This window comes from Procambarus clarkii, chromosome 86, assembly GCF_040958095.1.
Source record: "Procambarus clarkii isolate CNS0578487 chromosome 86, FALCON_Pclarkii_2.0, whole genome shotgun sequence".
In the NCBI taxonomy this organism is placed as follows: domain Eukaryota; kingdom Metazoa; phylum Arthropoda; class Malacostraca; order Decapoda; family Cambaridae; genus Procambarus; species Procambarus clarkii.
Window position 1 is genome coordinate 8,386,967 of NC_091235.1, and position 14,778 is coordinate 8,401,744.

At 42.2% G+C, this 14,778-nt stretch overlaps 1 protein-coding gene across 18 annotated transcripts in view; it reads left to right on the forward strand.

Moving 5' to 3' along the window:
* Nucleotides 1-14,778, forward strand: part of sls (sallimus) — a 601,134-nt gene that overhangs the window by 540,531 nt on the left and 45,825 nt on the right. The window contains exon 117 of one of the 18 annotated variants that reach the window (XM_069317090.1): nt 13,073-14,625. The exons of the other annotated variants lie outside the window; for them this stretch is intronic. Within the exon in view, the coding sequence (XP_069173191.1) occupies nt 13,073-14,625 (1,553 nt within the window). The remainder of the gene's footprint in view (nt 1-13,072; nt 14,626-14,778) is intronic. 18 annotated transcript variants of the gene reach the window in all.

Genomic DNA, 14,778 nt, shown 5'->3' on the forward strand with positions numbered 1-14,778 from the left:
GTAATTTGCGAGGAATTCATTAGAAGGCTTTTTTAACTCCTCACATTCATTATTGTTTTAATAACTTTAGTAATTACTTAGAAGTATGGAGATCTGATGTAAAGAATTTTTCCAGGGCCTAAATCCAAATTGTTTGTGCGTTAATAAATAGTTTTCGCCTAGAGCAGAGATTTCAACCTTTTCTTAACTCCCGGCTAGCTGGACAAAGTGCGGAAATTGTTAAAACACCGTAGAATTTTTTTAAATAAAAGAAAAGTCTATATATAAAAAGAGTATTAATATTGTGTTTGAAGTTTAATAGCTAAAATTCTAATCACGGTTTAATCTGTTTAAATATTTAATGTTGATAATGGATTTAATTTTTTTTTTTTTTTTTAAATATTCATATATCTCATTATTTTCAATATTTCCCTAATAGTAAACTTCCCCCCGCCGATTCTAAAATATTGCTAAGGGTTTTCTCATAGTCATGGTCATAGACAATGAGATAGTGAGCAAAAGAATTACAGTAATTGTAATTCAAAGGCTGAACTAGCCCTTAAGCGGCCACATTGTAATCAAAACACAGCTGGCCACGAGGCACTTCTGGTTCAGCCTTGACGACGAGCAGACGTCTTGAGACACAGTCTCCGCCTGGGAGACGCCGGATCATGTTCTCTTTCGCGATTTTGGAGTATGATACTTCCGTTTGGCATTCCTGTTCGACGGTAAGGATTGTTACGACGTGTGACGCACATATCGCCTTGGGTCACGGGATTGTTGGTAGATTTTGAATGTTTTCTGGCGTGGTGACGGTGCCTGGCGCCGGCTTGGCCAAGAGTCGGTGGGTCTTGGTGGGGCTCCTGGTGTGTCCTCACACGTGGTGAGGCTCCTGGTGTGTCCTCACACGTGGTGAGGCTCCTGGTGTGTCCTCACATGTGGTGAGGCCTCCTGGTGTGCCCCTCACACATGGTGAGGCCTCCTGGTGTGCCCCTCACGCGTGGTGAGGGCTCCTGGTGTGTCCTCGCACGTGGTGAGGCCTCCTGGTGTGTCCTCACACGTGGTGGGGCTCCTGGTGTGTCCTCACACGTGGTGGGGCTCCAGGTGTGTCCTCACACGTGGTGGGGCTCCTGGTGTGTCCTCTCACGTGGTGAGGGCTCCTGGTGTGTCCTCACACGTGGTGGGGCCCCTGGTGTGTCCTCACACGTGGTGGGGCTCCTGGTGTGTCCTCACACGTGGTGGGGCTCCTGGTGTGTCCTCACACGTGGTGTGGGTTCCTGGTGTGTCCTCACACGTGGTGTGGGCTCCTGGTGTGTCCTCACATGTGGTGAGGGCTCCTGGTGTGTCCTCACATGTGGTGGGGCTCCTGGTGTGTCCTCACACGTGGTGAGGCCTGGTGTGCCCCTCACACGTGGTGAGAGCTCCTGGTGTGCCCCTCACACGTGGTGAGAGCTCCTGGTGTGCCCCTCACACGTGGTGAGGCCTCCTGGTGTGTCCTCACATGTGGTGGGGCTCTTGGTGTGTCCTCACATGTGGTGGGCTTCCTGGTGTGTCCTCACACGTGGTGAGGGCTCCTGGTGTGTCCTCACATGTGGTGAGGCCTCCTGGTGTGCCCCTCACACGTGGTGAGGGCTCCTGGTGCGCCCCTCACACGTGGTGAGGCCTCCTGGTGTGCCCCTCACACGTGGTGAGGCCTCCTGGTGTGTCCTCACACGTGGTGAGGCCTCCTGGTGTGCCCTCACACGTGGTGAGGCCTCCTGGTGTGCCCCTCACACGTGGTGAGGCCTCCTGGTGTGCTCCTCACACGTGGTGAGGGCTCCTGGTGTGTCCTCACACGTGGTGAGGGCTCCTAGTGTGCCCCTCACACGTGGTGAGGGCTCCTGGTGTGCCCCTCACACGTGGTGAGGGCTCCTGGTATGCCCTTCACACGTGGTGAGGGCTCCTGGTGTGCCCCTCACACGTGGTGTGGGCTCCTGGTGTGTCCTCACATGTGGTGAGGCCTCCTGATGTGCCCCTCACACGTGGTGAGGCCTCCTGGTGTGCCCCTCACACGTGGTGAGGCCTCCTGGTGTGCCCCTCACACGTGGTGAGGCCTCCTGGTGTGTCCTCACACGTGGTGAGGCCTCCTGGTGTGCCCTCACACGTGGTGAGGCCTCCTGGTGTGCTCCTCACACGTGGTGAGGCCTCCTGGTGTGCTCCTCACACGTGGTGAGGGCTCCTGGTGTGTCCTCACACGTGGTGAGGGCTCCTAGTGTGCCCCTCACACGTGGTGAGGGCTCCTGGTGTGCCCCTCACACGTGGTGAGGGCTCCTGGTATGCCCTTCACACGTGGTGAGGGCTCCTGGTGTGCCCCTCACACGTGGTGTGGGCTCCTGGTGTGTCCTCACATGTGGTGAGGCCTCCTGATGTGCCCCTCACACGTGGTGAGGCCTCCTGGTGTGCCCCTCACACGTGGTGAGGCCTCCTGGTGTGCCCCTCACACGTGGTGAGGCCTCCTGGTGTGCCCCTCACACGTGGTGAGGCCTCCTGGTGTGCCCCTCACACGTGGTGAGGCCTCCTGGTGTGCCCCTCACACGTGGTGAGGCCTCCTGGTGTGCCCCTCACACGTGGTGAGGCCTCCTGGTGTGTCCTCACACGTGGTGAGGCCTCCTGGTGTGCCCTCACACGTGGTGAGGCCTCCTGGTGTGCTCCTCACACGTGGTGAGGCCTCCTGGTGTGCTCCTCACACGTGGTGAGGGCTCCTGGTGTGTCCTCACACGTGGTGAGGGCTCCTAGTGTGCCCCTCACACGTGGTGAGGGCTCCTGGTGTGCCCCTCACACGTGGTGAGGGCTCCTGGTGTGCCCCTCACACGTGGTGAGGGCTCCTGGTATGCCCTTCACACGTGGTGAGGGCTCCTGGTGTGCCCCTCACACGTGGTGTGGGCTCCTGGTGTGTCCTCACATGTGGTGAGGCCTCCTGATGTGCCCCTCACACGTGGTGAGGCCTCCTGGTGTGCCCCTCACACGTGGTGAGGCCTCCTGGTGTGCCCCTCACACGTGGTGAGGCCTCCTGGTGTGCCCCTCACACGTGGTGAGGCCTCCTGGTGTGCCCCTCACTCGTGGTGAGGCCTCCTCGTGTGCCCCTCACACGTAAATTATGAAAACAAAACCTTATAACCCACCCGTCCTCAAGCCAGGCTTTAACATTCCTGGCATAGTGTAAATTTCTCACTTCACGGAAGTTATGATCTCAGCAATGTTATCAGAATCAGTCTAAATGGCGCTGAGAAATAAAATTCGTTAGGCGAAATTTGCGTTCAGAGGTAAATTATTGTTGTGCATCCAGTGTTATGATCATCCTGGTTTAGTGATTTCCTTTAATGATAATTACTTTGTGTACACGTTATCACCAGTGTGAACTAAAACATTAGAGGAACGTGGTAGCCCCATCTCAGCTGCCAAAGCAAGAAAATTAACGAAACGCTAATTATTTGTTAACTTTATGTGAACAAATATTTATGAGGCTATGAGAGCGTCGGTTTAGGCTTTAAAGTGAAGCTTTCAGTTTTCGTTATATTTTCTGATCGAAATTATAATAATTCACGTTTACTGTTTAACAACTTTTGAATTAACTTTATACTTTTTTATAGTTGTATTTATTTTAAATATATTGATATTAGGGAAATTTCAATAGGACGTCATATATTTATTATTTTGTTAAGGAATGCTTTGCCATATTTTATGACGTATTTTTGCTATTAGATGATGGCATTATGAGGACATTTTGGACAAGGTTCCGCAAGTTTGGTTTTATACATAAAGGTTCTGTAGCCTTTAAAAGTATGATAACTCCCGTGTTTGGTTAAGGCGTGAACCTGGTTGAGTAACCACGTGTGAAAAGCCTCAGGTTTTTGTTAAGGGAAACCTCGCTATGGTATATTGATACCATTCCTGTTCTAAGGAATGAGAAGTTACATTATTTTGTATTGAGCATTTTAAGAAGTTTAGTGTATATATGAAGAAATCCACAAGGGCCATAACGAGGATTCGAACCTACGTCCGAGAGCCTACGAGAGCCTTTAACCCAACGTCCGTCCATTATTTCATTTGATACATCACGCTATTGTGATTTCTGTATTGTAGTGTATATTTATATCATGATCTTAGATAAAATATAATTTCGTCATTGTTAAACACAAGACGGTGTTTTATCGGTAAATCAACTTTAACTTTACGTCTTTAATGTAAATTTGAATTAATCTAAGCTAAAAGCGAGTTACCGTTTAATATAACATTCTTGGTTAAAGCAACGCCTAGTGTCTGCTGGAAATAAATTAATTCTGGTGCCATCATGTAATTATATTTGGATCAATAAATAAAATAGGAATTATATAATGCCAGAATTTTTAAACACACTTCATACAAGATCTGTTCAACCCCACTCACAAACATAAGAATCAAAAAAATTCTTCTGTTTAAAAATTCAAACATAAGAATAAATAGATGGTTTTAAAATATGCAGCGAATATTTGAATTTTTCTAACGTTTTTGTAAAATTATTTCAATTTATAAATCCAATCGGTATCAGTAAATTATTCTAAAGTTAGTGGGGACTGCAATTTTTAGGGTATACATCTCACCTGCCATAATTGGTGTTTAAAATTCGATAATGTAATAATTTGGTTGCATGCAGGAAATTTTACCCCTCATCCAAGACTCGTACATGTAGAAATATCCAAGAGGTTCATGTCACTGAAAATTGCAAATTTTCCCACCCAAAACTGTAAAAATTCACTAAACAAGAAGGAATGTTTTAATAAAGAATGCCCAACATTTCATGCCAAAGGAACCAAGCGACTAAAGTGAAAAGAATGCCATTATGAATTAGCCTAAAGCTGTCGAAGTAGCAATAATTTGTATATGGTCTACAAGGTCACAAAGATGGGCTTGTGAAGCTTGCTTCTGGACGAATTGTTATAATCGGCTTTTGGTTACGTATTAATCATTACAATTCCGAATATTAAAATGTCATCGTTTGGAGAAAGGTTGACTTTCTTTGACAACGTTCGATCTGGATGTGCCTTATTTAATTTAGAAATGTTTCATTTTACATGATAAATTATTCACTTATTATTATTATTAACGTGTTAGAGTATTACAGTGCTTGTTTGGGCGTAACTTATGGCTGCTTTAATTTTGTTTCGATTCGATATTCATATCTTCCGATCTGACCCAACTTTGCTGAAGAAAGTCCATCAGTTTTAGAAATTGTTAGAAATGACACAGTTGTCTGAATGACATATCCTCCCGCTTGATGACTAAAACATTGTAAGTCACATTTACTATCACGACTGTCGATAAATTTTCACTCTCCATGTCACTGTTTTGGCCATGTGGATATATGACTCGTCTCTCAGTCCGGTTAGGCATCGTAGCATTTACCTAGTGACTGGATAGGTGATCACTTAGATATAACATCATCTTTTGCTAAAGTAAGCTCGAAAAACCGTGCACGCGCAAACCGTCCTTAAACTTAATGCACCTCAGTCAGGGCGTTATCAGCACTACTATCCAAACTGGGGTGCTTTATTGTAATGAATTCACTTGAGTTTGTATGTTGACTTGGACTAATGAGCATTAGCTTCGCTTGATTATGTGTGTGATTTGTGTTCACGCACTTATGGATAAGCAAAAGCACTTACATGCTTTTATTTAGATGTACCAAAACACAGATTAGATGTTTTTTATTCACTAAAACAGGCAGGTTGGTGCTCAGGCTTCACATTCTGATCGCAAGTTTCCTTCTAAAATACAAAAATCCGGTAAACTGTTAATCTTAGATTGACAATAATAACAAAACATTGTTTGCCACTGAGCTGTGGTAGGCTAGGTTCTCAGAAAGGAAATAAGAATTGTGTTTCATTGAACATATCGGTATTCATTCCCATTTTTACTGATGGCTTTAAATCTGGAGCTGGAATGTGGCTTTCGGGTATATTAAGACGTAATGTGTGTATATCACCTCTACCAGAAGACGATTTTATTCTCATGTGATTGTATATGCTTTTATAAAGGTGATATTACAGCTATAATACATTAAGTTATGCATTTACACCCGATAACACACCAAGCAATAAATACATATATTTACAGCAGATAATACATTAAGCCATATTTACGCGACAAAGAGACATGGTTAGGTATATCCAGTAATAAACTCAAAGCCATTAAATATAACGTGCGTCATTGGCTTGTGTGTGTCAATAGAACTGAAAATGGGAAATTTTAATATTTGTAAAATTTAATATTTGTAAAATTAATATTTGTAAGGGAAGGTAATGGGAGTAGTTTTATTTCTGGACGTGAGAGGTGAGCTGCTTTGTTTGGAGTGAGAATGGGACTTTTTTTTTTTTTGGTCGGTTAGTATACAAGATTGTTTTATTCAGGCTATCATAAGATATCACGTGTGTGTGTGTGTGTGTACTTCGTACAGCTGTCAGCGAGAAAAAAATTGTGCTGTAACAAGGAAAAGATTGTGTAGTATATTTTTTCATAGCTCAAAAATATAGTATTTTGAAGTAGAGATATATTGATCCGGATATTGAATATGTGATAAAAGTCAAAAGCTAGAACACCGTAATATTTATTATAAATATCTTATTGTTTACTATATAAGTAAGTTCTTAGTGTCTAAGAAATTACAGCCATATCCTAGATTCGAGTATATTGACAAATTTGATTTTATATAGGGTTCTTACGGCATTTTATGATTGCTTCATATTCCTGTTGTGGATTGTTAGTTTGATAATTTTTAACTACTTCCTCCGTTGGAATATGTAACTCTCATACATAGCGATTTAAATATGAAAAGTTGGTAGAAATGCGGAACTTTCTTTATGGATAATGGTTAACTTGATGGACCAAGATACTAAAACCAACCCCTGTAAGAAAATGATTACATTTTGAATGGACAATCGAGTAAGATCAATTGTACAAATTTTGTTTAACTAGATATGTGAAATGATGTTGCTTTAGTTCCAGAATTGATCAGGTTGACGAGACGTGTCATTCCTAAGATGTTTCCAAGAGAATTATTCATGATGACTCCAAGTTATTTTATGTTGCACACAAGATAGATAAGATCACTGAAATTTTGTGATAATACAAATTTCATTTCAGAAATGTTTAAAAGTATATCAGCTGTGTCTGAGGCCAAACCAGCGAATCCTGATGGTACATTTTGTACATGATTATGCAGATCTCAGTGGTATTAATGCTGACGAATTATCTTGGCAATGGCCAGAGTTTCTGCATAACCGTGTCCTTCTGTCTATATTTCCTCCCCTTCTTTATGTCCATGTATTTGTGTATTATTGTGCCCCATGTGTTTATTTTCAACCTAAAGTCATATCTATTGCGAGGTGAGTTGGCGTCACTTCAGTGGGAGAGGCGGCAGTTGATGGTCCTTATGAGTGACAACTGCAAGCTCACAACTATTGCAGTGACCAGATTCATCCCACAATTTGCATGTCTTTAGCCTTCATCCTGTCATTCCATCCTAAACATCCTCACTACACCAGTCTTACAGGCGGGCCCGTCTAGTGTCGACTGTAAAATATAAACCTCGATGACCTACACAAACACGCGACAATACGGTTAGTGACTCCAGTCATTGACAGATACTGATAACCAATTTGAGACTTGACTGATAGACAAGCGGGAGACACGAGTCACGATGCCACTGTGACCTGTACTTCAACTTTCGATCACACATTGAGAAAGAAACGAGATGGTGACATCTTATTTCAATCTGCATTGACACTTTATTCCTAAATTCCAGACCCTTAGGTTCCTTGATTGCAATACTCAATCATTACCACATATATTGTAATTCATTTACCTTATTTTGGTAATGTTTCCGATGTCCAACGGCTTACGGCTAAATTATGTTTAATGTCCCTTTGGTAATCACAATTATTAGTTTTATTATTGTTTTATTGAATGTGCTTCAGAGCTGGAGTAGATCACTTTTTGCTATGTGCTTTTACATTCAAATTATTTTAACATAAGACCCAAGTTTCTCAGTAATGTATAATTAAATAATTCGTGTAATCATCCCAGATTTGTGACATTTGTTAACGTGTGTAATATTAATATATATATATATATATATATATATATATATATATATATATATATATATATATATATATTTGTATATATATATTTGTATATATATATTTGTATATATATATTTGTATATATATATTTGTATATATATATTTGTATATATATATTTGTATATATATATATATATATATATATATATATATATATATATATATATATATATATATATATATATATATATATGTATATGTATATTAACGGCTCTTACCATTCGTAGACATGGAAGGAGCCGACTGATATTAATACAAAATTGCATTTCTTGGTCTTTTAAGCCTAGGACATCGGAAAAAAAATAGTATAGTTGTCTGCATTAAAAACACAGTTTAGCCTCCAAGTACCATGTGATTGTATTTGTTCTTGAACCGTTGCATGACTTAGGCAAGGCCTGTGTCACACACACTGTGGAATAACATAATCATTAGACATTTCATCTTGACATCACATCTGAATCTTGTATATAATGTCTCTCAAATACAAAACTATTGATGTGATACATTAGCTGATCATATCGATACATCTTTTTCAGAAGAGGAGAAACCCTCTACATCAATACAAGAACAGGAATCAGAAATACAAACATTGAAACATGAATTATTACACGAAACTATGCATATATTATCAGATGTAGAGATGGAGCAGAGCAACATACTGAACATTACACCCTTCACAAGTGATTCTGCTTCACAGACTGTCATACCTGCTTCAGATTTGGAGTTCGTCTCGATTTTACCCTTGGCTGTTGTGTCAGAGGCAGGCTTCATCACTGTGTTCCCGTCCACATCTCCTCTGGAAAAGTATATCACTACAACAGAGTTAATTACACACATGCCTGAGGCAGTTTATGCCACATCACTTTCAGTCCCTGATCTTGACAATGCTACAATATTGCCTGTAACACTTGTATCTGAAATAGGTCAGAAGATAGTATATCCTACTGTGTCTTCCTATAAACATGAACTCACAACAGAATTCCTTGTACATGTCCCGGAAAAAGCACAACCAACCTTACTGTTTGTTCCTGAACTGGATTATGCCTCTACCCAATGTGTTACACTTGTGTCTGAGGCTGGCCAGACAGTGAGATATCCTACCTTGTCCGTCCTTAAACACGACACAACAGAGGAATTCGTTCCTTATATCCCAGAGAAAGTGTATGCAACAGCACAGTTTATTCCTGAACTGGACTATGCTTCTGTCCAGCCAATTACACTTGTGTCTGAAGTTGGACAGACTGTGAGGTATCCTACCTTGACTGTCCATAAACACGAAGACACAACAGAGGAATTCGTTCCTTATATCTCCGAGCAAGTGCATGCAACTGTACAGTTTGTTCCTGAACTGGACTATGCTTCTGTCCAGCCAATTACACTTGTGTCTGAAGTTGGACAGACTGTGAGATATCCTACCTTGTCTGTCCATAAACATGAAGACACAACAGAGGAACAAGTTCCTTATATCCCAGAGAAAGTGTATGCAACTGCACAGTTTATTCCTGAACTGAACTATGCTTCTGTCCAGCCAATTACACTTGTGTCTGAAGTTGGACAGACTGTGAGATATCCTACCTTGTCTGTCCATAAACATGAAGACACAACAGAGGAACAAGTTCCTTATATCCCAGAGAAAGTGTATGCAACTGCACAGTTTATTCCTGAACTGGACTATGCTTCTGTCCAGCCAATTACACTTGTGTCTGAAGTTGGACAGACTGTGAGGTATCCTACCTTGTCTGTCCATAAACATGAAGACACAACAGAGGAACAAGTTCCTTATATCCCAGAGAAAGTGTATGCAACTGCACAGTTTATTCCTGAACTGGACTATGCTTCTGTCCAGCCAATTACACTTGTGTCTGAAGTTGGACAGACTGTGAGGTATCCTACCTTGTCTGTCCATAAACACGAAGACACAACAGAGGAATTCGTTCCTTACAGCTATGAGAAAGTGCATGCCACTGTACAGTCTATTCCTGAACTGGACTATGCTTCTGTCCAGCCAATTACACTTGTGTCTGAAGTTGGACAGACTGTGAGGTATCCTACCTTGTCTGTCCATAAACACGAAGACACAACTGAGGAATTCGTTCCTTATAGTTCAGAGGAAGTGTATGCAACTGCACAGTCTATTCCTGAACTGGACTATGCTTCTGTCCAGCCAATTACACTTGTGTCTGAAGCTGGACAGACTGTGAGGTATCCTACCTTGACTGTCCATAAACACGAAGACACAACTGAGGAATTCGTTCCTTATATCTCTGAGAAAGTACATGTAACTGTACTGTCTATTCCTGAACTGGATTATGCGTCTGTCCAGCCAATTACACTTGTGTCTGAAGCTGGACAGACTGTGAGGTATCCTACCTTGACTGTCCATAAACACGAAGACACAACTGAGGAATTCGTTCCTTATATCTCTGAGAAAGTACATGTAACTGTACTGTCTATTCCTGAACTGGATTATGTGTCTGTCCAGCCAATTACACTTGTGTCTGAAGCTGGACAGACTGTGAGGTATCCTACCTTGTCTGTCCATAAACACGAAGACACAACAGAAGAATTAACTCTTTGTTTCCCAGAGAAACTTGATGTAGTGTCACAATGTATTCCTGAACTGGACTATGCAACTGTCCAGCCTGTTACCTTTGTGTCTGAAGCCGGCCTGACTGTCGTGTATCCTTCTTCGTCTGTCTGTGAACACGACCACATTACAGAGGAATTTACTCCTTCTATCCTAGAGAAAGTGCATGCAACTACACAGTGTATTCCTGAACTGGACTATGCAACTGTCCAGCCTGTTACCTTTGTGTCTGAAGCCGGCCTGACTGTAATGTATCCTTCTTCGTCTGTCTGTGAACACAAACACACAACAGAGGAACTCGTTTCCTATAGCCCAGAGAAAGTGCATGCAACTACACAATGTATTCCTGAACTGGACTATGCAACTGTCCAGCCTGTTACCCTTGTGTCTGAAGTAGGCCAACACATTATGTATCCTTCAGCATCCGTCATTCATCAACACGAACATTCAGGAGAATTTACTACGCATGCTCCAGAAATGGCTCATGCAACCACCACAGAACATGATCTCCAACTGGGATTTGCAACTACCCAGCCATTAACACTCGTTTCTGAGACAGGTCTTGCTATCATGTTCCCAACCACATCTGTGTTTGAACCAGATCATAAAACAGAGCTCATTGATGATACACTAGAATCTGCCATGTTATCTACAGCAACACAAGACTTCCAACCTGAGCTTGACCTTGGTTTTGCAACTGTTCAACCGATTACTTTATTATCACAGGAGGATCTCGCATCTACACAGCCTCGTACATCTCTCAAAGAACTGGACAAACTCCCTACACATCCCGTCACTCTCACTCCTTCACGTGATGATTCCCGCATGTCTCCTATAACCCATACCTCTGTACCACTCCATACAGGCATACCAACAGCAGGACCGGCTCCCACAGTCACCTCCACAACATCTGAAACGAAGACGGAGGACGTACAATACAGTGAAGTAGATCAAGACATTAAACAGACTGAGGTAACCCAGAAACACTCTGCTGTGACGGCAACACAACACACTGGGTGGGGGGAAATTTCAGAAGAAACGGAAACCCAAAAATCCTCCATTACTTTCATACCAGATCAAAAGGCTAAGCGTCCTATTGAGAAAATTAGCAGTACGTCTATTGTTGAGACTGTGAGCGTTGATCAAACTGAGGTGGACGTTTCTGAAGACCAAGAAACTTCAGCACGACAGGTTTCACTTAGGACTGTTAAACAACGAGTCATTGAACAAAGTGATGAAGATGAGCTAACTCACGAGGTTATGGTAGGCATTGGTGTAGAGGCCGGGAGTGTCAGAGTGCCCCAGGAAACTTTAGTCAGTACTATTGGTGTGCGTGTCGAACCCAAAGAAGTTTTTGAATCTTCATTTCATATTCCCGTTGTTCATGCTCCTGAGGTGGAATCTGATACTCGATCCCTTGAAAAAACCACAATTGAAATTGAGGAATTAGAGGAGAAAGAGGATGAATTAAAGAGGGAATTAGGTATTCAAAAACCAAAGTCAGGCGAGTCAGAAGATGATAGCATTGTCGAATATATAGAGGAGATAACAGCTGTGAGAGCTCAGCCAACGGTTGAGCCAAGTGATGCTAAAGATTTCGCACAGGCTAGCTACCCTATTGTCTACTCTGAAGATACCTCACCCCATATCCGCGTTACTCAGACTCGTGAGAGTGTCATTTTAAAAGATGGAGTATTTTCTCAACAAAAAATTACTATCATATCTAGCACAGAAGATGTCGAACAGAGTTCAGTTAAACCAGAACTGGAAATTGTAGAGATTGACGATTCAGTGGAGAGTCCGGCTTCTGAGTGTAAGGTATCCTTCCCAGAAGGCCACCGCGGTTCCTTAGATAGTACCACGCCAGAGGACGTTCAAATAGCTCCCGTACCGCACACTAAAGAGGAATCTGACGTGGAAAAAGTTACACAGGAAGAGAAAGATCTTTTCGAAATGTTTCCGGAATGTGTGCTCATGCCTCTTCCACAGGTGGTAGAATGTAAAGCCCAACAGTCCAAATTTGAATATGAGAGAGCTTCCGTTACTGAAACTCTGTCGTTCATTGGTCCATCTCCTACGAAATCTCTAAGCAAATCTCGCACTATTAAAGTAGAGGAAGATGTCGAAGAAGAGAGGAAAGATACTCGTTTCGTTAAGTTAGGCGATGAGGATTTACACCGCACAGATGTAACAACAACACTGGCTCAGACAGACTTGACATCCACATCTCCCTTGCAATTTGTCCCTGTGTCCAGTGTTATCCAGGAACATACTTCTATACATGAACATGACACTTCTCAAGACGATAAAGTAACATCCATTCTTGTGCCTTCCATGACATCCACAGAATCTGAGGTAATATCCTCAGAGTCCATTACCACTCCATCGACAGAATGGAGCGAAACCACAGAAATAACACTGGAGCAAACTTCCCTCCTTGAAAAGAGCGAACCTAGAACAGAACAAGCCAAAGCAATTATAGCTGACGATGTTAAAGATTCATTGACAATAATAGAAAGTCATCCAGAAGAACAACCAGCACCTTGGGTTAGAGGAGAAAAGATTCACTTGAAAAAGCAAATCAGTATTACTCCTGATGTAGTTGCTTCTGAGTCGATTCAGGTAACAGACGTAAAGGTTGAAGATTCTTTTGTTACTTTGAAACCCGAGAAAGGAGAAGAAGCTAAGGCAACGGTTACCGAAGAACTAAAAGACTCTGTAACCATAACTGAAAAATTACCGGAGGAGCAGCCAATGCCTTGGCGACAAGGTGAGAAAGTACCATTCCGAACAGAAAGCATCCAGCCGGAATTAATTCCTTCAGAATCACTTCAGGTAACTGATACAAAAGTAGAAGACGCATATGTAGCTCTTCAAATTGAAAAGGGCGAACAAGTCAAGGCTACAGTTACAGAAGAACTTAAAGATTCCATTACAGTAACTGAAAAGATACCAGAGGAACAACCAACTCCTTGGAGACAAGGTGAGAAGGTGCCATTCAGAACAGAGAGTATCGAACCTGAATTGGTTCACTCAGAGCCAATTCAGGTAACTCTCACGAAAGTAGAAGATACATATGAAACTCTTACCACAGAAAAGGGAGAGGCGGTAAAAGCTACAGTTACAGAGGAACTTAAAGATTCCATTACAGTAACTGAAAAGATACCAGAAGAACAACCAACTCCTTGGAGACAAGGTGAGAAGGTACCATTCAGAACAGAGAGTATCGAACCTGAATTGGTTCACTCAGAGCCAATTCAGGTAACTCACACGAAAGTAGAAGATACATATGAAACTCTTACCACAGAAATGGGAGAGCAAGTCAAGGCTACAGTTACAGAAGATCTCAAGGATTCTGTTACAGTAACTGAAAAGATATCAGAAGAACAACCAACTCCTTGGAGACAAGGTGAGAAGGTACCATTCAGAACAGAGAGTATCGAACCAGAGTTGGTTCACTCAGAGCCAATTCAGGTAACTCACACGAAAGTAGAAGATACATATGAAACTCTTACCACAGAAAAGGGCGAACAAGTCAAGGCTACAGTTACAGAAGAACTTAAAGATTCCATTACAGTAACTGAAAAAATATCAGAAGAACAACCAACTCCTTGGAGACAAGGTGAGAAGGTACCATTCAGAACAGAGAGTATCGAACCTGAATTGGTTCACTCAGAGCCAATTCAGGTAACTCACACGAAAGTAGAAGATACATATGAAACTCTTACCACAGAAAAGGGCGAACAAGTCAAGGCTACAGTTACAGAAGAACTTAAAGATTCCATTACAGTAACTGAAAAAATATCAGAAGAACAACCAACTCCTTGGAGACAAGGTGAGAAGGTACCATTCAGAACAGAGAGTATCGAACCAGAATTGGTTCACTTAGAGCCAATTCAGGTAACTCACACGAAAGTAGAAGATACATATGAAACTCTTACCACAGAAAAGGGAGAGGAGGTAAAAGCTACTGTTACAGAGGAACTTAAAGATTCCATTACAGTAACTGAAAAGATACCAGAAGAACAACCAACTCCTTGGAGGCAAGGTGAG